This window comes from Prionailurus bengalensis, chromosome C2 (assembly GCF_016509475.1).
Source record: "Prionailurus bengalensis isolate Pbe53 chromosome C2, Fcat_Pben_1.1_paternal_pri, whole genome shotgun sequence".
NCBI lineage: Eukaryota > Metazoa > Chordata > Mammalia > Carnivora > Felidae > Prionailurus > Prionailurus bengalensis.
Window position 1 is genome coordinate 79187004 of NC_057350.1, and position 23080 is coordinate 79210083.

General features: G+C 37.8%; 1 protein-coding gene across 2 annotated transcripts in view; it reads right to left on the minus strand.

The window, feature by feature from the left end:
• Positions 1-23080, minus strand: part of TPRG1 (tumor protein p63 regulated 1) — a 141832-nt gene that overhangs the window by 67343 nt on the left and 51409 nt on the right. For both annotated transcript variants that reach the window (XM_043594609.1, XM_043594608.1), the window contains exon 4: positions 7533-7709. In XM_043594609.1, the coding sequence (XP_043450544.1) occupies positions 7533-7709 (177 nt within the window). The remainder of the gene's footprint in view (positions 1-7532; positions 7710-23080) is intronic.

Below are 23080 nucleotides of genomic sequence, written 5' to 3' on the forward strand. Positions count from 1 at the left end.
TCAGGCTCACTGCTGTCAGGACAGAGCTTTCTTTGGAGCCTCTGCCCCCCCCCCTCTATGCCCCTCCCAGCTTGCACTCTCTCTTTCAAAAATAAGTAAAACATTAAAAAAAAATTCTGCCTCCCTCTGCCCCTCTCCCTTGCTCGCACACTGTCTCTCTAAAATTATTAATTCATTCATTAATTAAACTTTAAAGAAGTTACAAAATGCAAGAAAGAATATACACAAATAGCGCAATAGGAGATATGGAAAAATGTAAAAGATAATAAATGGGAAAATTAATTCTTCTATAATGAACAAATAAACTCAACAGGTGGTACTTTGAAATCAATCAATCAATCAACTATTAGTTACGTAAATCCCGACACAAGGAAAAAAGTATTATATATAAAATAAACTTTTATTATTCTTTTAATCATCTGTTTTCTTACTTTTCTCAGTCCAATGAAAATTTAGAAATCTGAAAAAAACGGAGTGATTTTTCTAGTAAACTATACACTACAGAAACTAACTATAAAGAGAGAGAAAGTCTAAACATGCCAATACCATGGAAAAAATTAAGAAAGTTGTAGTGCTACTCCTCCTTTGAAAGCATCAGGTCCAGGCATGTTGATAGGTGAAATACACTAATCATCTACGTAAAAGATAAAGCCATTTCTATATCTGGTAAAGTCAAGAGAGGGGGGAAAAAGCAAAACAAAACAAAACAAAACAAAACAAAAACACTTTTTTTTTAAGTTTATTTATTTTGAGAGAGACAGAGACAGTGCAAGTGGGGGGAGGGGCAGAGAGCGAGAGTGAGAGAGAGAGGATCTGGCTTCACACTGTGAACACAGAACTCAATATAGGGCTCAAACTACAAAACTGAGATCATGACCTGAGCTGAAACCAAGAGTCAGATGCTTAATCAATTGAGCCACCCAGGAGACCCAAAAACCAGTCTTTTAAAAGTTAGCTAATATTAATACCAAAATCTGCAAAGACAGCCCAATAGAAGAAAACTAAACATCAATCAAATTTATGAATATTGATAAAAGAAACACTTTCAAAAATTATAAATAATATTCAATGGAATATTATATTAAATATAATTATACCATGTGGCTTTGTACCTTGAATGTGCAAAAATGTCTCAGTTTTAAGAAATGTGTGACAGAACCCATTATATTAGATTTACAGAGAAAAATACACAATCATCTCCAAAGATGACATAAAATTATTTGCAAAATTCAATATCTAGGCATAAAAAAATTCAATATCTAGCCCAGCAGACTGCCTATTCTGAAAATAACTAGAAATTCTACACAAAACACACACACACACACACACACACACACACACACACACACACACAAAACAAAAACAAAAAAAAAAAAAACCAGAAAAAAACAAAGAGCCATCTTCTTACCCATAAAACTTCTACCTATGGATTTAAAGAATAAAGGAAGTCTACACAAAGTCCAGGAGGAATAAATTTGAAAGTAACCAATACACCAAGAGCCAACAAAATATGACCTATTCTTAAGAAAAAAGACAGTCAATGCAGGAAATCTTGAGATGATCCATAATTTGAAATTATCAGGAAGAACCTTAAAGTAATTATTATAATTATGCTAAGTAAGGCAAATACTAAGTAAAGTAAATTATGCTAAGTAAGGACAATACACTCATTCAGAAAATATGTGATATCTTTTAAGAGAAATAGAAAAGAGAAAAGAGTACTAAATGGATGTTTTAAAACAAAAAGAACAATAATTGAAATAAAAGAAATTCTTGATAGACTTAACAGCAGAATGAAATGACAAAAGAAAATGTCAATAAGGTGTGAAGTTGGATCAATAGAAACTGCCAATCTGAAGATGAGATAGAGACTGGAAAAAAATAGAGACTGAGATACCTGTAGAATAATAGCAAAATTTCTCTTATACATGTAATTGAAACATCAGGGGAAAAAAAGAGAATGGAACAACAACAAAAAAAAAGTTTCAAAAAGCATTAAGCTCAGATTTCCTGAATTTGTTGAAACATAAAAACTTACAAATACAAGAAGCACAGGGAATCCCAAGGAAGATTAAACATACACACATACATATACCCCTATGCACATCACAGTCAAACTTCTGAAAACTAAAGATAATGTTAACATGTGAAAGCAGCTAGAGAATACACAGAATAGCAGTTCAAATAAATGTGAATTTCTCTTCAGAAATTATGGAGGCCAAAGACAGTGGAACAACATTTTGTGAGTACTGAAAAAAAAATGTCAAGACAGAATCCTCTAACTAGAGAAAACTCTTCAGAAATGAAGGGGCACCTGGGTGGCTCAGTAGATTGAGTGTCCGACTCTTGATTTGGGTTCAGGTCATAATCCCGGGTTGGGCTCGACACTGAACATGGAGTCTGCTTAAGATTCTCTCTCTCTCTCTCTCTCTCTCTCTCTCTCTCTCTCTCTCTCTCTCCCCCCCTCCCTCCCTCCCTCCCTCCCTCGTTTTATATGCATATTTGCATATACGAGTCTCCCTGACTCGTACTCTCTCAAAATAATAAAAATTAATAAAAAGGAATGAAGGCTAAATAAAGACGTTTTTAAAAATACATCACCAATATACTACAGTACAAGAAATACTAAAAAGGAATTTTTCATGTAAAATGGCATCAAAGGGAAATCTGAATCTCCTGGAACAAATAAAGATTATCAGAAGTGTATCAGAAATGAAAACATGGGATCACCTGGGTGGTTCAGTTGGTTGAGCATCTGACTTTGCCTCAGGACATGATCTCACAGTTCATGTGTTCAAGCCCTGCATTGGGCTCTGTGCTGACAGCTCAGAGCTTGGAGCCTGCTTCAGATTCTGTGTCTCCTTTTCTCTCTGCCCCTCCCCCATGTGCTAGCTCTCTCTCTCTCTCCCTCAAATATAAACAAACATTAAAAAAATAAAAGTAAATAAAACCATGTATTTAAATATAAAATACAATTATGTATCTTAATTTTTTTGGAATATGTACAATTTCTTAAAACAAAATTTATAACATTATCCTGTTTAGATTAAAATGCATATAGAAGTAATATGCATGACAACTGCAACATAAAGGTCAGTAAGGAGGTGTTGTAAATAGTACATGTATGGTATGTATGTGTATGTAAATATGTATTTACTTATTTAATGTACCTTATGATGTTTTAACATACTAAGGAAGCTTTCTGTCTGGGGAGAGACTGCCCCTCTTGGGGCTAGCCAATTTTTAGAGATAGCAAAGGACTCAGCCTAAAGTACACCTCTGATATTCATATAAAACAATCCTGAACCATACATCTTCTATTTGGCCCATACACCCCATGAGGCAATATTCTTCTGCCTTGATCAATCCAGGTTCAGGTACTAAGCAACAGTGGATCTCCCCTACAGCTTAAAGTCCACCAAAATTATTTAAACTACCCAATCCCAAATTGAGTACCCTGTCATGCCTTGCCTTTCCTATAGAAACTCTAGTAACAGCCATGGTCTAAGTTCTCGTATAGCTCCTGTCCTTTCAGCCTCCTGACCAACACTGGTGACTTCCTCTGAGGCCCTCTATGGTATATGGGGACTCCCTTTCTTAGACCTGTGAGTACAATAAACTTTCTTCCAAGCCTCCTTCTCATACCCTCCTATGGCTACACTGACTTTATCATACTATATCAAACATTTACAGTTCTAGAATAATAAGTTTACAAGGTTTCTATGTCAAAAGTGTAGTATTACAATATTAAATTTAAGTAGACTGTGAAACATTAAGTACCTATATTATAATTCCTTCAGCAGTGGTTCTCAATATGGAGTGATTTTGCCCTTAGGGTACATTTGGTGATATCTGGGGACATATTTTGATTGTCTTAACAGAAGCAGGGTGTTACTGGCACCTACTGGGTATAAGCCAAAGTTGCTGCTAAACATCCTACAATGCACAGAGCAGCTTCCCATACCAAAGAATTGTCCTACCCAAAATGTAAACAGTCTTCATGTTGAGAAACTCTGCTCTAAAGCAACCACAAATTTATATAAAATGTTATAGCTAAAAAGCCAACAGAAATATTAAAATTAAATTATGAAAAGTATTTAAATAATTAAAAATAAGGTTGAAAAAGAGGACTAAGAAATAAATCTAAAAAGGGAAAATGGAAAACAAATAATAGGTAGACTCAGGGCGCCTGGGTGGCTCAGTCGGTTAAAACATCCAACTTCGGCTCAGGTCATGATCTCATGGTTCGTGGGTTCGAGCCCTGAATCAGGCTCTGTGCTGACAGCTCGGAGCCTGGAGCCTGCTTCTAATTCTGTGTCTCCCTCTCTCTCTGCTCCTCCCCTGCTTACTCTGTCTCTCAAAAATAAATAAATATAAAAAAAAAAATTAAATAATAGGTAGACTCAACTTCAAATCAAAATTATATAAAATGTAAAGGGACTAAACACTCCAATTAAAAGGCAGAGATTATCAGAATGGATTAAAAGTATAACTCGATTATGTGATCTTGATAAGAAATATACTTTGAATACAAAGACATGGACAGTAAATGTATTAAAAAAAGATTTGCTATGTAAAAAAATAAGTATAAAAATGATAACCAATCCATAATGAAAAAAAGGCTCAATTTTTCAGGAAGGCATATTAATCATAAATATAATGTCCATAATAGATCCTCAAAATACATTAAGCAAAGAATAAAGAGAGAAGAAAACTCCACAATGATAGATTTTTAACATTCCTTTCTCAATCGCTAATACAAAAATGGACAAAAATCAGTAAAAATATAGATAACTTAAACAATACTGTCAAACACAATAAACTGATATTTATAAACAATCACACACAAAATTTTGTTCCAATGAATATGATACATTCACAAAAATATACTATAGTTCAGTCAATAAAACAAGTCTCGATTTATTTACAAGGATTAAAATCAAGGCCATATGTTCTCTAAATTAAAATGAAAGAATATTAAAATCCCAAGAAAAATATTTGGAAATTAGCCAGTACAACTTCTAAAGTATCCATGGTTCAAAGAAGTAATCACAAGAAAAATCAGAGAATACTTCAAGCTAAATGAGAATAGAAGCACAACATATCAAGGTTTATGAGATGCAGTAAAGGCAGTGCTTAGAAGAAAATTTATAGATTTAAATAGTCATATCAGAAAAGAAGAAAAGGCCTAAAATCAATGACCTTGGGTTTCAAATTAAAAAGTTTAAAAAAAGGAAAGAAAAGTAAACCAAAAGTAAGTAGAAGAATGGAAAAGATAAATAAAAAAGTAGAAATCAACTAAATAAAAACCAGACAAAAGTGAAAATTAGCATTTAAAAGTATATTCTTGTAAAAACCAACAAAATCAATATGCCCACTGACAGAAAAAGAGAGAAAACACGGGTCATCAAAATCAGGAAAGAAAGGGGATATCACTAAATGTCTTATAGACATTAATGGTATAATAATGGAATATTATTAAAAACTTTATGCTTTCAAATACAGCACTGTAAATAAATGTAACAAATTCCTTGAAAAATACAATTTGCCAAAATTGACACAATATCAAAGAATTGTGAGTAACTCAATATTTATAAAACAAATTAACAAAAATGAGTTGTTTTTCTTTATCTCACTGGCAAAGCAAAAAAGATTCATAATGTGAGATATTGGTGAAGATGTGTAGAAAAGGACACTCTTACACTATGTGGGAGTGTAAGCTGGTGTCACCTGTTCAGAAGGCAATTTGGCAATATCTATCAGTTAAAATGCACATGACTTTTGACCTAATAATTCCACTTACAGAAATTTACATTGTAGATACATCTAGACATCTATCCCAAGTCCTATACACAAGAATATTTATAGCAGAATTGCTTATAGTAGCAAAGGTAAAAATAAATAGCCATTAATGAGGGGCTGGATAAATAGATTACTTTTTAAAATAAATATTCTGCACTATTTAAAAAACTGAGGTTGATCTATAAATAATTATGTAATAAAATCTCCAATTATATAATAAAATCTCATTGGGTCAAATAACTCGAGGCAGAAGAGTTTACAACATGTGCTCCCATTGAGTAAAACAGTTTATGATAAATGTGCCTGTGCAGATGTACTTACAAATGTGTATAAACCCATTACATACAAAGACATACAAAGACATCTATACTCCTGTGCATTTGCTATTTCTATTTCTTTAAAAAAAAAAATAGCAACATGTAACTATTGACTATCACCTAGGGTAATAAATCTTGAGAACTTAGAGTATGGGGTGGGAGAGATATTTCCTGAAAATAAACATTCTGTGATATTATAAAAATATTTATGATTGCTTATATTACTGAAAACCCACCAGTTCAAAAAGTTAGTGAGCTAAATCAATTTGTCACATCATGCATCCACGAAAAGAATAAATTAAAGCATAGATCTTTGATATGGTATGCTTTTTGTAAGGAAACCAATCACTTGATCAAACTGTGCTTTTTTTCAACATTTTAGAAAAGTTTTTCTGCTCTCACTGTGTGCCAGGCCCAATGCCAGGTGTCAAACAAACAAACAAACCAAAAGGTATTTTCCCTCAAGGAGCTCACCAGGAGATGGGAAAAGCTTACAGTCAAAGGCTCAGAGGGAGATTGCTGTCCTGGCTTAGATCTAAAATGTTTAGGAGAGGGGGCACCTGGGTGGCTCAGTCAGTTAAGCATCCGACTCGGCTTTGGCTCAGGTTCTGATTTCACGGTTCCGCAGGATTGAGCCCACGGTCAGCACAGAGCCTGCTTGGGATTCTCTCTCTAGCTTTCTCTCCACCCCTCTCTCGCTAGGGCATGCACACACGCACGCTCTCCCTCTCTCTCTCAAATAAATAAATAAACTTTAAAATGTTTAAGAAAGACCATTCCTTCCAAGACCATAACAAGAACTTAGTTCAGCAACCCTGCTCTGTAGACCTCACCAGGTATCTTGGTAAATGTCAACATCTCTGAGATAGTTGAGGTCCTTTCTACTAAGCGTCCAGGGAAGATCTCAAAGAGACCTCTTTCAAGAAGAGCTATTGACCATCATAAATCCTGTCCACTCAGCTTTACAGAACAATTTCAATTTCCAAAGGCAAGATACTGTTTCCCACCTCCACTCCTTTGGCTGTGCTGTTCCTTCAGCTTGGAATGTTAAATTTCTGTTCTCCATCTTTGGCTAATTCTTACCCAACGTCAAATACAGGCTCAAGTCCTTCTCCAGTAGAGCTTCTCTGGTTCCCTGCCACACAAATCGTATTGAGAATCTTTCTTCCATGATCCCACAGCTCTTTTCCCCTTATAGTCAACCATTTATTTCTCATGTGCCCTTACTTAAAGTTGCATCCCTGGTGTCTGACATAGAATAGGAACGCAAAGATTATTTGATGAATTCAACTGTACAGCTTCACTTTTCTCCCCTGGGTGTACTTGGCTTACTAAACTGAACTTTGTGACTGATTTCCCTGCATGGTATGCCCTCCACTGCACCATTTTCCAAGTCTAAGACACCACACTCACTTGTCCAGTGACATCCCAGGGAAGACAAACTTGCCCAGGCAGATGCGATAGACAGCGCTCAGGGGAATCCGCTGCAACTGCACACAGCTAAGCATGATGAAGTCATATTTGCAGATCAAGAGAGTCTTGTCTGTGACCAGCAAAATCCTCTCCTTCTCATTGTTCCAATGATCTATCCTGTGGGAATCATCACAGAGAATAAAAGTTAATGGCATGGTCTTTTCAAGTTAAAGCTAACAGTACTCATTGAAACATCTCTACTAACACAGAAGACAGGGAGGTTTGATCACCTCAGAAGAGGTGCTGAGGAATAACTATCCTTCCTCTCTCCTTCTTTCTCTCTCTTTCAGTCCAGCCCCATGACCAAGGGAGGGGGGAAGATGGAAGATTGCTAACAAGCAAACAAAAAAATGTTCCACAGCCACAGAGTTCAGAGATGATTACCCATGAAGGGATCCATGGGGGGAATGACAAGATGGTATCATGTTGGCAGTCACCTGATTCATGTTCCTTCACATCTTCCCTGTTCATCAGAAAACCTTTATCTTCCTCCAAGGAAACCAAAACATCAATTTTTCTAACTCAATTCTTACCACAAACTTTACTCACTACACACTAGTTTATGCTAATCTCCAAAAGTCGCATTGCTGAGTGGAGAAAAAAAATGGAGACTTACACAAAGGTGCACTGACCTCCAAGCCAACACAACACCTACTCATCCTATCATATCCTTGTGGTAGAAATACAGCCAAACAAGTGAAGTGGGCCAACGACAAAGTAGACACTAGATAAGTTTTCACCAAATTGATTTGCTTTGGACTTGAGAGCCTTTTAGGGCATGCATAGAAAATTCTAACTCTAACAGAATCTCCAACAGAGAAAACAAGAAGAGATCTGAACAGTGGCGTCTGGCTAGAAGAAAGTGAGCATGGTCTATAAATGCCCTCACCCACAGCACTTTTGCTGTCTATCTACTATAGCACTCATGACTTGTATTACAATTATTTCAGTACATGTTTTGTTTTCCCCAAGAGACTGAAAAGGATGATCTGTGACTGGTTCATGCCTGAATTCTCACTACACAGAATCAATCTAATGTAAAGATAGACTAGGTAGTCCACTCCCATCCATTCTCACACAGCAAACACAGTGCTATTTTTTTTTTTTAATACAAACAGAATGACATCATTCCCCTGTTCGTTAAATAGCATCTTTTTGATCCTAGGAGCAAACCCAACTCACGTAAATGGAACTACAAGTTCTTGTATGGTCAGGCCATTGCCCAACATTATCTCATAGCAGGCTAAGAACCCTCACTGTCCAAATCATGGTTCAAATGCCTCATTCAAGGAGGATTTCTTAAGGTCCTATATCAACTTGGCCCTTTATCATGCTTCCTCAAAGCATCCTGGTCCTTCTTCTTTTGTGGACCTATTGCTTTTTGTAAGAAGGAATGATAGATAAAAATGTTTAGAAGTAAGTACCATGTGGACATTGACGATCAGAATAGACATGAAAATACAGAGGGTTGGACAATGTCAGTCAAGGTGAGCTCAGTATCATGTATGTGTGTATGTTCCACAAAGGCAGAGACCATGGCCATTGGGCTACTCACTCTATCCAGCTCCTGTCAAATAGCCCACACTAAGTAAATATCTTTCTGGTGAATAAATGAGTGCCAATCAAAACTTTTGGAGGTTGCTGGGCTGGATGAGGGCCAGTATGAAAATTGCCAGCTCTATCACTTACTTACTCTGTAAGATAGGATACTTCACATGCTTTCGACTCATGTTCCTTATCTGTGAAATGGAGACAATACTAGCACTCATCTCCTGAGTTTGTGGAGAGGATTAAGGGAAACGACTCTCAATCAGTGCTCTATAAATCAACTGTTATTATCACTGGCAGGGGCCTAAGTGTCTAAGGAATTTTGGGCAGCCCAAATATATGCCATTCCTCAGTATAGCATAATCTAAACACAGACAGGCAAGACGAGTCAGGAGTTAAGTCACTGCAAGGAAAAGGTGGATGTGTGAAAGAGAGAGAGAAAAAAAGGATGAACGAGAAGAAAAGACAGAAAAGATGATGAAGGAAAACAAGAGGGTAAGAGCATTGATCATGGCGGCCATTATATGGCATAAATATTAGCTTTACATCCCCCACAACCCTTTGAAGAAAGTCACATCTGAAGTCAGTCAACTAGAATATGATACTAGAGTCAGTGGTGTAGAGTCTGAGAGATGTGGTTTAAATCCTGGTTCTACTGGGGCACCGGGTGGTTCAGTCAGTTAAGCTTCCAACTTCAGCTCAGGTCATGATATCACAGTTTGTGAGTTCAAGCCCTGCATTGGGCTTTCTGCTGTCAGCACAGAGTGCTTTTTGTAGCCTCTGTTCCCCTCTCTCCGCCCCTCCCCAACTCGTATTCATATTCTCTCTCTCTCTCTCTCTCTCTCTCTCTCTCTCTCTCTCTCTCTCAAATAAATAAACCCTGGTTCTATGGTTTCCATCCACCCCAACAACACTGCCATACTCAACCCCTGTTCCACTGAGAGAAGGAAAGAATTCTAGATCATCTGTTTTATACTCTCAATCTTAGTCAGAAAGAGACCGGGGGACTCTGAAATGTCTTATCAGATATCTACATAAATTTCTCTAAATAGCTTGCATCTACTTAGCAGTAAGTTAAAAGCTGCTGCCTAATAAACCAGACTTGGTTTTAGTCTAAAAAAACTACAGCTTTTGGTTGAATGGTTTTGCTGAAAATGTCAGCACTCCATAATGAGATTTATTTTAAAAGGTAAAGGATTTGGGAAAAAAGAGAATTCTTTTTAGGAACACAGAGTGCTCTGCTGTGACACAGATTCTGCATAATTTACATGTCGGGAAAGTCTGAATTCAAGTAAACACATGGGGTTATAAATAGTTTGGGGCCACATCTCTAGCTCCTGGGTGGTATATGTATTTATTTAGACTTCAATCACACCTTTTTTTCCCAAATAACTCATGGAAAAAACATTGAATTTCATATTCCCGACATTAACATAATTGAACTTGGGTTGGCAACAATATCCACAACAAATATAGGGGTAGAAGTAGCAATAGCATATTGTGGAGACTTACAAAGTCCTTGGATACTGACGGTCCTATGAACCTCAGAGCAACCCTTTGGAGCAGAAGTTATTACCCTTATCTTAAAGACAAGGTAGAGACATGAAACCCAGCCATGGTATTGGCTTTCTCCCCAGTACCATCCACCTCCAAATTGAGGACCCTTCAGTGTGGTATGAGAATACAGTAAAACCAACTTCTGGAAGGAGCTGATGTGATGATATATACCACCCTGGGGCTGCTGTCTCTGGGAAACCTTTCCCCTGAGAAAACACGCATCGCCATGCCTTTCAAACCTCATCCTCTTGCAGTGTTCCTTATCTGGGAGAAGAACCCTGCTTCCACCCATTTATGCAAGCTGGAGACTTCGGAGGGAGTCATTCTGGACTCCACCTTTTCCTCAGTTCACATGCCAGGTCCTAAACATTTGAATCCCCAAAAAAATCTCTGAAAACCACCTACTTACCTCCATCTGAACTTTCACCAACCTGATACGGTCCCCCTCATCTCCTGCTTAGACTACTGCGATCACCCTCTCACTAGGTTTAGGCTACTAGTCACCTAGACCCAGTTTACCTACATCTGCTCCAGTTCCCTCCTAACCTCTCCACCATACTGTAGTGAGGCAGATCTTTTGGGAAAAAAAAAAAAAAAAACAGGTTGGCCTTCACGTCTTCACTTTGGCTGCAAACATTTTGACAGTCCCCCAGAGCTCTCACAAGAAATGATAGAAGTTCTTCATCTGATCTAAGAGGCTGTCCACAGTCAGGCCCTATCTACCTATTCAACCCCATCACAGGCCAAGTCTCTCCACTCACTCTTCTTGATCTTTCAGTTTCTTGTATTCACCATGCCCACTGCTACTAAGGGGACCTTTGCATATGCTGTTCCCACCTGATGTTATTTCCCTAACTGCTCTAGTGCTGAGTTCAATTACCCCTTACTGAGGCAAACTTACCCAGACCTCTGTAACTACTTCTGTTCTTTCTAATGTACACTTTCATAATACTATGTATTTCTCCTTCATAGTACTTATCCCAGATGCACTTTTACAGTTATTTCTATGATAACCTAATTAATGTCTGTCTCCTCTCCTATACTATAAATTCCACAAAGACATAATCAGTTCTTTGCATTTTCTCTCCAAAGGTTGTATGCATCCAAAATATATTTCTGACATCAATTAGTAAAGAATGAACAATCCTTGCGCTGTGCAAGCCATATGCCTTGGCTCACGCTGTTTGGGAATCCTATCCTCACGTTTACACACTGAAATACTCCCCCATAAAGTAGCACAGTTTTAAAAACTAATCAGTAACAGTGGGAAAATGTTTGTGCCATAAAAGTCAGAAAGAGCTGGATACAAAACGTCACCTTCAGTGTACTTCCAACTTTGCAACAACAACAAATACATAGATCAAAATGGTAACACTGATTATTTCTGAGTGCTGGGATTTCAGATGGCTTTCCTTTCTTTCCATGCTTTTATTAGTCAGAGCTTAATTTCTTTTTATGATGAACATATTCTACTTTTATGATAAAGAGAGATTTTTAAAAATAATAAATCTCACCCATCCTTCAAACTCCCAGTTTAAACGCTATTTCATGGAGACTAACCCTTACCAATCTCCACCCCACACCCTGCCAAGTAGATGTCCTCTTTCTTTTCATTAAATACATATAAGCTTTCTATCATCAGTACCTCCGCTGTGGTTCAAGTCACAATCTTCTCCATATTACAGTGATTTCTATCCCCAGAATGTCCTCATCATGCCCCGCATTTGATGAGAGACCCTCCAATGTAGAGAGTTGTTTCAGTCCTGTCTGTGTCCCCTCACTATGCCCAACACAGAGCTGAGAGAGAACCTGGCAAGTGAGCAGAGCTTGAAAAACTAAAACCATACAATTTATCATCTTAGTTGTGTGAGCCAGACTCTCCTGGCAGAGGATTTTCCACATCTCCTTTGCCACTGCTGTTCCTCAGCACTGTGTCATGTCCCTGCTTGATGAAAAAGGGCCTGGACACCCCAGTGTAAAAGGGAATTTCAAAACTCCATGAGATTTGTGGTTTCCCAGGATGACAACAGTTTTGCCAGCAGAGGGCAACATCGAACTAACAATGACACGCGACCCGTCAGAACAAGTTTCCAGGGCCCCCACCCAGTTATTCAAACCATTCCAGATGCCTTCCCAGCGGCCCCTGCCCTACACCTAACAACACTTTCGGCTGCTCTCTCAAAGCTGTGTCAAATCAATTTGTGAATTAGAAAGAATTTTCCTCCAAAAAGATTTTTTCGAACATTCTTCCACTACACTGACACACACACACACACACACACACACACACACACACACACACACATACACTCCATTCAGTAGAAACATCTTCTCTAATACTGAATAGAGTGACTATACCTGGTTTACAAATCAACCTTCCTTCATGTGTCCCTCAAGCCTCTTAGCATAGCCCAGCCCTTGAAAGAAGAAGGCAGTTTCTTGGCCGGCCAGAAATCTGCAACCAGGAGGGAAACACTGAATCATTCATTCCAAACATATTCCCTGAGCACCCACTGGGTTCCAAGCCCTGAAGAGAATCCAGTTTGGGTTTGCTCTTCAAACACAAACAGATGAAAAATGCATGGCATTGAAGCAAAGCAATTTCCCTCCCCCTGAGTTAAGTGAAGTCTTAAAAAACCTTTAGCTAAATAATCCACATTAAATTCTTTCAATAATTTGGTTATTCTTTCCTGGGGCCTCTCCAATTTGTTTAAAATAGGGGACCCTCCAAGTAAACACAGTATTCTAATAAAAATCCAATGTCCACAAATCTTCTCTGTTCTCAGATCCCCTGATTTGACTTCCTGTGGTTCAGTTTTTCTCCCCCTACCCCCATGGAGCCTGGTATGTACCAAGGTCTGTGCTAGCTACTGGGAATACCGAGAAGAATATTCTGCTCTTAAGGAATACACAATTCTTTAAGAGGTAAGGTGAACCATGTAGAGAAGAGCTAATATGGCACCCAAAGTTGTGATGAGATTTTACCATTTTAACACAAGTTCACAGACTCAGGTCTCCAGATTCCCAGCCCACTGCCCACAGGGTTGAGGAAAAGGAACCCCTGACATCTATCTATCTGATGCTCTTAAAGAATGTTCTTCCATGAACACTTCATTTCCTGCTATTTGGTGTAAACTCTCAGTGTTGAAAATCACAAGTTGCAAAGCATGAATGATTTTTTGGAACAAACACACAAAAAGAGTTTTCAGGAGTATTACTTTTTTCAATACTTTTTAATGTATGCCAGTGTAGGACAGACCAAGTGCCCCCATAAAACATAGACAGGATGGATCTGGAAATATCCATTCATGTATCTACAAAGACTAATTTTTCCTGAAGTAAGACAAATCCACTCTTGGGGCTTCATATGGTTCTACTTCATCAAAGGAAAAACAATGGTCTTCCCCCCTGCCCCAGGAAACAAAGGAGTCTTTGAGTTCTAAAAAAATATAATAAAACAATAAACAAGAAGTTTTAGTTAGGAAATTATACACATGTGTGTATGTGTATATGGACATGTATATATATATACACATATATATACACACATATATACATATATGTATGTATACGTGTATACACATATATGTATATGTATATATGCATATATATACATACACGTGTGTGTATGTATATGTATACATATGCCAATTCTGAAGCTTCTTAGATCTATATGCACATAAGAATAATTCTGCCACATATTTTTCTTAGGTTAAAATAAAAATCACTCATCTATTGTGGTCTTCTCTGAATCAGGTACTGGGCTAAATATTACACACCCCTTTTAATCTTCATCAAACAATCCTGATAAATACAGGTGAGGAAACTGAGGCTTGGGGAAGGATAAATGACTTTGTTTGCCCTCAAAATGCATATGTGGAAGCCCTAACACCCAAAATGAAGGTACTAAGAGGTGGGGCCATTGGGAGGGGATTAGGGTTTGATAAGGTCATAGGGATGGAGAGCCCATGATGAGATTAGTTCCCTTATAAGAAGAGGAAGTGACAGGAGAACTTCTTCTCTCCAGGATGTGAGGATGCAATGAGAAGGCAAGCCAAGAAGAGAGCCCTCGCTGAGAACCAAACCTGTAAGTAGGCATTTTGATCTTAGACTTCCCAGCCTCCAGAACTGTGAGAGAACTGTTGTTTAAGCCACCCAGTCTATGGGTATTTTGCTATAACATCCCAAGCTGACTAATACAGGAAGTTAACTTGTTCCAAAAAAACACAGTCAGGATTCATCCAAGGTATGCTTCACCTTAAACCCTTGAGCTCTCTTCTTTACCAAACCACCATTCATTAGCAAGGCAATGAAATCTCTTCATTTAATCAATTAACATTGCTGAGTGTCTATAAAATTGACCCTTGAACAACATAGATTTGAACTGTGTAGGTCCACATATATGTAGATTTTTTTTGTAAATATAATACAGTACTGTAAATGTGTTTTGATTTTCTTATAACATTTTCTTTTCTCTAGCTTATTTTATTGTAAGAATAAAGTACTTAATATATATACAAAATAGGTGTTAATTGACTGTGTTACTGGTAGGGTTTCTAGTCAACAGTAGGCTCTTAGTAAAAGTTTGGGGAGTTGAGAGCTACACAAGGAATTTGACTACAATTCAAAATTGAATTGAATTTGACTACAATTAAAAATAGTGGGGGCTCTGTAACCCTTTAACCCCTTTGTTGTTCAAGGGCCAATTCTACTATATTAAAGACACTATGTAGGTTCTCAGACTATAAAGCCCTCTATAATTATCCCTATCCTTAAGAGATTATAATTTAATGTAGGAGAATATAAATAAATCAAGTATTATGGTATAGAGTGATAAACAATAACATGGAAATTTGTATACAGTGCCATGGAAATCCCAGCTAATGTCTAACATTGATTTAATGCTTACTTTGTATGAGTTTTTGGTATACGTATCTCATCTAAGTTACTTTTTTTATACTCACAGTAATCCTGTGAAGAAGGTAGTATCATTATCTCCATTTTACAGATGAGGAACGAAAACATAAAAAAGGTTACATAACTTTCCCAGTTCTGGAATTGGAATTCAAACTGAGGTGCCTGTCTCTAGAGCCAATGTTTCTGATTAACCACTCTGCTCTACTGAAAGGCATTTAAAGCCACCTAGGAAGTGAGGCAAGGCTCTGGATAAAGTGTGTTTCTCGAAGCTTTTAAAGGATGATCAGGAGACGGCTTGATGCAGAAGGCAGATTAATTAATTTTAGACAGAGGGAACAGCATGTGCAAACACGCAAAGAGACATGTACAGAATGACTTGTTGGAAGACATGTGTTTGCACAGTATGTAAATGGAAATCATGAAAACAGAATTACCATAAAAAGGGAGGATAGCACCCACGAAGATTCTGAGTCAGGATTGTGGAGATGAATTCCAGGCATCTCTCCTTTTAAAAGCTGTCCAGATGCAGAACCAAGGTTTTGAAAGACCAAGACATTTTCAGGAGCTGATCTAGGAATTTGAATCAGACCTACGAATTCCCAGGCACTGAGGTGGAACCGTTTTGAGCCTATACTCGAAGAATTTGTAGGCGGTGCTGGAAGATTTGCAGATTTACCCAACATTTCAGACTGGAATGCCTCAAAGTATTTCTAAGGCATGCTTGTCCTGTCCAAATAATTAATCACACCCTCCCTCAGTTTATCAAAATTATTTAACCTCCAGAGATGAACTTCTGCTTCTTGGTCTCTCAACCAAGATAACTTAGATAAGAGAGCATCATTGTATTATGTCACAGTCCCAACCAGGTCCTCGCACAGAGAAATTGCTTTGTGAATGTTAATTCGGGTTTTTATACCCCTTTCCTGAAGGCAAACTACGCTTGACCAGGAGTTCTGTCAATACTCCTGTGAGCTTAAGACTCATTTTAACCACAACTGGGTCTTAATTTCCTCTTAAATTTTAAGTGCTAGATTCCTGAGCAGCACTGGGCTTCCTATCACACAGGCTAGGAGTTAGAGATGTCATTCTGCCCCTTACTAGCTGTGCAATCTTACAAAAGTTACTTATCTTTTCTAAGACTCATTTTCAACATCTCTAAAATGAAAATAATAATAATACATCTATACCTCATAGTATTGTTGTGAATTTTAAAAATAGTACTATAGGGGTGCCTGGGTGACTCAGTCGGTTAAGCGGCCAGCTTCAGCTCAGGTCATGATCTCACAGTCTGTGGGTTCAAGCCCTGCATCCGGGTCTGTGCTGATAGCTCAGAGCCTGGAGCCTGCTGCAAATTCTGTGTCTCCCTCTCTCTCTGCTGCTCCCCCGCTTGCACTCTGCTCTGTCTCTCAAAAATGAATAAACGTTAATTTTTTTTTTAAATAGTACTATAGAGCACTTAGTAAAATACAAAGCACATGTAAAATACTAAGTTGTGCCTTGGTGGCTCAGTCAGTTAAGCACCCGACCCTTGATTTCAGCTCAGGTCATGATTTCACAGTTCGTGGAATCAAGCCCTGTGTTAGGCACTACTCTGATGATGCAAAGCCTGCTTGGGATTCTCTCTCTCTCTCCCTCTCTCTGCCCCTCTCCCACTTGTACGCTGTCTCAAAATAAATAAAAATAAAAATAAACAAAATAAAGTACTCAATTGTTATTAGCTATTAATACAAAGGTGATGATGGTGGTGGTGATGATGAAAAAGAAGGAGGAAGAGAAGGGGGAGGAAGATAAAACAACAGTGAAGAAGAATTCTTTTAAATTCCCTTTAAACATTTTTGCAACATTGACTGAATTAACAAATAAATTCATGAAAGGTGGTTAGAAGTAAATCCACTCAAAGACAGCTCCTCAAAACTATTACAGTTTTCAAATATACAAAATCTTTCCATTTCAATTTCCTAAAACTTAATAAAGTAGTCATTAATTCCATATATATAACACAAGTTTTTGTCTATTTGCCCGTTTGCTTGTCTGACACAGCTGGGTATACTTCATTATATTGGAAATTATAGTTAAGTTACCCTGACTTACTTAAAATACAGACTAAACATTTTATATGAAGTTCCCTTTGTAGACAGCTGCCATGGGAGACCTTAGAAGATAAGGACCAGGAATAGTAGAATCAAAGACCCAACAGGAAACCTATGAGTGTGTCAACTGCAGGAGTCATGTTACACTCATTTAGGATTCCTGGACAGAGTAACCAATAGCAAATTCAGATATGAACCCAAGTAAGGAGTCACAAGGGCAGGCACTAAGGATTGTGCTCAAAGTCATTGATTTTGAATCAATTTTCTTCTGTGTGGCATAAGGAAGGTGTTTCTTTACAGAAACAATACCAGGTATCCAGTCCAGAAATAATCCCCCCTAATGACCTGACAAGTATTTATTGAGCCATTATTATGCTCCAGGCTCTAAGGGTATAGTGGTGAGCTAAGTTCCTGTTCCTCCCATTCTTGCATTCTATAGAGGAAGGCACACCAACAAAGGATATGGGCACATAAATATAGAGATCTAGATAAAAGGGAGATGGGAATATCTGTGGGAATAGTATCTAGATAAAGTGAACAGCTAGTACAAAGACCTTGAGGTGGGATCCATCATGTTTCATAAAACAGCAAGGAAGCAGGCATGACCAAGCAAAGGGAACAAGGAGGCTAGTGGAGGGAGATATAAGCTGAAGCCATATCACATGCTAGAACCACCACAATTTCTTTGCGATTTACGGATGTTTTTCATATTATTAAGTGGTTGTTATTCTCCACTTCACAGATGGAGAAACCAAGCCCCAGTAAAGTGACATGCATCTAGTACTAAGTGACAGAGGCAAGACCAGAATCCAGCTCTTTGGACCCCCAGCCCAGGCCATAACTTCCCATCTAGCTGCTTCTCACACTTACTTTTCCTACACAGCCAGGCAACTTTGTTCTCCGTGTCACAGTACTACCAGTAAGAGGATATTTGAAAAGCTACACAAAAGACAAGACTCTGGGCACACCCCATCCTTCTCTCTTTTCCACAAAAGAACTGAATTGCTATTGAATAGCTCAAGTCCCCCACAGCACACCAGGGGCTAACAGGAGGCCCACCCCCTGAGGAGCTCTCTCCTCCCCTGAATTGACTTTGGGGTATTCACTTGATCAGAAGCCAAAGAAGCTGGCAGGAGAACAAGGCCTAATTTTGAGAAGGCAGCAGAGAGGAAAAAACAGTGGGACAAGATACAACAAATGCTCACTTCTTGCCACCTCCACTGTTTTTTTGTTTTCGTTTTTGTTTATTTTGTTTTTTGTTTTGTTGTTGTTGTTGTTCTTGTTGTTGTTGTCATATTTTAATGGAAGAGCTGTCTGTTTACTGAACTATGTTAGTTCAGCTCCTTGGGTACAGGAGACACAGCCCAGATCAGGCAAACCCAAAAAGAAGAGATAAATACTCTGAGGAATCCCACAGAAATCCAAGAGCAGGAACTATTGCACAGTTGGGCTTTATGAAAGCTGGAAAACCACAAGGAATGAAAACTACTCCCTCAGAGGCTGTCTCTATCACGATTTCTATGTCTCTCCACACATGGCATCTTCTTCCTCTTGACCGTCAGGCTCCCTCTGCTTCCTACCAGTGTTTGCTCCTCTTTAATTCCACCTTGCCTATGAACTTTGTTTCCCTCATCCTGACTGTACATGAACTTCCAGATCTACTTTCACAGCCAACTAGCCTCTATAGCTGTTTCTCCCACTTTAAATCCTCAAGATCAGGAATTCTTTTAGTCCAAATCATACCTTTGAGCTGTCTTTTTGGGTCACAGGCCAGTGAATGGATTAGCTCCTCTTTTTTTTTTTTTAATGTTTATTTTTGAGAGAGAGAGACAGAGCGCAAGCAGGGGGAGAGGCAGAGTGCGGGGGCGGGGGGGGGGGGGCAGGGGGCAGAGAGAGAGAGAGAGAGAATGAGAATGAATGGATCCAAAGCAGGTTCCAGGTTCTGAGCTGTCAGCACAGAGCCCAATGCGGGGCTCGAACCCATGAACTTCGAGATCATGAACTGAGTGGAAGTCAGACACTTAACTGAGCCACCCAGGCACTCTGATTAACTCCTCTTTATCCTATCAGCTATGGCCAGGGGCTAAAGTCACACAATAGAAAATAGGAAATGCCAGTGAGCGGCATTTTATTCTTCTTTTTCAGAACTGTTTAAGCTATTCTAATTCCTTTGTGTTCCCATACAAATTCTAAAATAATATTGTCTATGCTTGCAAAAAATCTTGCTGAGATTTTGAAAGGAATTATGTTAAATCTATACGTCAAATATTGGAGAATTGATATCTTTACTATATTGTCTTTCAATCTATGAATATAGTATGTCTCCATTTATTTATATCTTCTTTGATTTCTTTCATCAGTATCTGGTAGCTTTCAGCATGCAAGTCCCATATATATTGTATTAGATTGACATTTATGGATTTTTTCTTGATCATAAATGTTTTATTTTTAATTTGTTTTCAATTCTTTAATGCTAGCTTCTAGAAATATAACTGATTTTCATACGTTGATCCTGTATCCTGAAACTTTCTTAAAGTAATTTATTAATTCTGGGAATTTTTTTGTAGATTTCTTAGAGTTTTCTACAAAAATTGTCATGCTATCTACAATTAGGGACAGTTTTTCTTTTTTTTTTTTTTAATTTTTTTTTTCAACATTTATTTATTTTTGGGACAGAGAGAGACAGAGCATGAACGGGGGAGGGGCAGAGAGAGAGGGAGACACAGAATCGGAAGCAGGCTCCAGGCTCCGAGCCATCAGCCCAGAGCCCGACGCGGGGCTCGAACTCACGGACCGCGAGATCGTGACCTGGCTGAAGTCGGACGCTTAACCGACGGCGCCACCCAGGCGCCCCTAGGGACAGTTTTTCTTTCTTCCTTTCTGATCTGTGTGTCTTTTATTTCCTTTTCTTGCCTTATTGTATAGGCTAGATCTCCCAGTACTATGTTGAATACTTGTAGTGAGAGTGTACTCTTTTGCCTTCTTCACAATCTCAAGAAGAAAGCACTGGTCTTTTTCCACTAGCATGTTAATTACAGGTTTTATGTAGATATTCTTTATCAAATTGAAAAAGTTCCCCTCTATTAACTTTCTAAGAGCTTTTATCATACATGGGTGTGTTAAATTTCATCAAATGCTCTAGCAGCATTAATTGACCTGATCATGTAATTTTTCTTCTTTAGCCAGTTAATACGGCATATTACACTGATTAATTTTCTAATATTGAACCAGTCTTCCATCTCTAGACTAAACCCTCTTGGTTATGGTAAATAATTGTTTGTATGTATTGCTGAATTCTATTTGCTAACATTTTCATAAGAATTTTTGCATTTATATTCATGAGAGATATTGGTTTGTAGTTTTATTTTTGAATGTCTTTGTCTGGATTTAGTATCAGATTAATACTGGCTTCATAGAATGCACTGGGAATTGCTATTTCCTCTTCTATTTTCTGAAGAAGATTATGTAAATTGGTGTTCATTCATCTCTAAGCATTTCATAGAATTCTCCAGTGAAACCATCTGGGCCTAGAGATTTCTTTTTTCGGAGGCTTTAATTACAAATTCAGTTTCCTAATTGTTATAGGGCTATTCAAATTATCTATTTCATGTTGAGTGAGTTGTGGTCATTTGAGTGTTTTGAGGAATTGGGCCATTTCATCTCAGTTGGCAAATATATATGTGTAGAATTTTTAGCTGTAATCACTTATTATTTTTGTGTACTTATTATTTTGTAGTTTGCAGGGTCTGTAGGGATATCCCATTTCATTTCTGATATTGGTAACCTGTATCTTCTTTTTTTTGTCAGCCTTGCTAAAACTTCCTCAATTTTATTGAACTTTTTAAAAACATGTTAACATTTATTTTGAGAAAGGGAGAGAGACAGCAAGCATGCATGTGAGCAGAGGAGGTACAGAGAGAGAGGGAGAAAGAGAGAATCCCGAGCAGGCTCCATGCTGTCAGCACAGAGCCCAATGTGGGGCTTGATCCCACAAACCGTGAGATCATGACCTGAGCCAAAATCAAGAGTTGGACGCTCAACCAACTGAACCACCCAGACACCCTAAAATTTTGTTGAACTTTTCAGAGAACTTTGCTTCATTAATTTTCTCTAATTTTTATTTTTATTGGCTTCTACTCTTATCCTTATTATTTCCTTCCTTCTGTTCTCATTAAACTTGCTTTCTTATTGTTCTTGAAACAGGATTTTGGGTCATTGGTTTGAGACTTTTCCTCATATGATGTTAGCATTCTTCCTTTGGTGCTGTAAATTTCTCTCAGGACTGCTTTAGCTGAATCTCACACATTTTGATATGTTGTATTTTTATTTGGATTTGGCTCAATGTACTTTTGATTTCCATTGAAAGTTCCTCTTTGACTACTGGATTATTTAGAAACATGTTGTGTTGTTTCTAAGTGTTCAGAGATTTCCCTTTTATCTTCCAGTTATTAATCTCTTGTGTGATCCCACTGCAGTGAGAGAACATACTCTGAATTATTTCAATTCTTTTAAATTTGGTGAAGTTTGTTTTGTGGCTCAGGATATGTTGGATCTTGGTAGATGTTCTGTGGGTGCTTAAAAAGAACATGTATTCTGCTTTTCCTGGGTGGAGTGTTCTATAAATGCTGATTGGGTTCTGTTGGTATGTTGAGTTCTAAATCCTTGCTGACTTCCTGCCTATTTATGATATAAATTATTAAGACAATGGTGTTGAAGACTATCATCATGGATTTGTCTATTTCTCCTTCCCATTCTATCAGTTTTCATTTCACATATTTTGCAGCTCTCTTGTTTAGTGCATACAGATTTAGGATTGTTCTGTCTTCTTGGTGGATTGACCATTTTCTCATTACACAATTCTCTTTCTGTCCCTTGTAATTTTCCTTGCTTGGACATCTACATTTTTATTAATTCACAGAGCACAGCATTTTAATTCTTAAACTTTATAGTTCTTTCTACTAAAAGACAAGTGGAAGCAGAGACTCCTTCTTCACACAGTTTACTCTTCTTAGACCTACCCTATCTTACCTAAAACAGGGCATCTGGGGACAACCTGGATACCTCAGAGAGTAAACACAATTTACTGTTTGTTAATCAGACTGCATGTTTATTCATAAGAGTCTATAATAGTTGTTTGCATAACAGCTGTAGTGGCCCAAATACGTTGATAGCCTCAATATTAAGATTGAGGTCTTATTTATTTATTTTTTACTAAAACACACATTGGCAGGCCCCTAAATAATAAAGATGAAGTTTAAATTATTGGTAAATTATCTCCAAAACCTATTACCTTTCTAAAAATTATTTTTCTAAAACTCCTTATTTCATATCTTTCAGTAACTCAAACAAGAAATGCCTATCATGGTCACGAAGGAA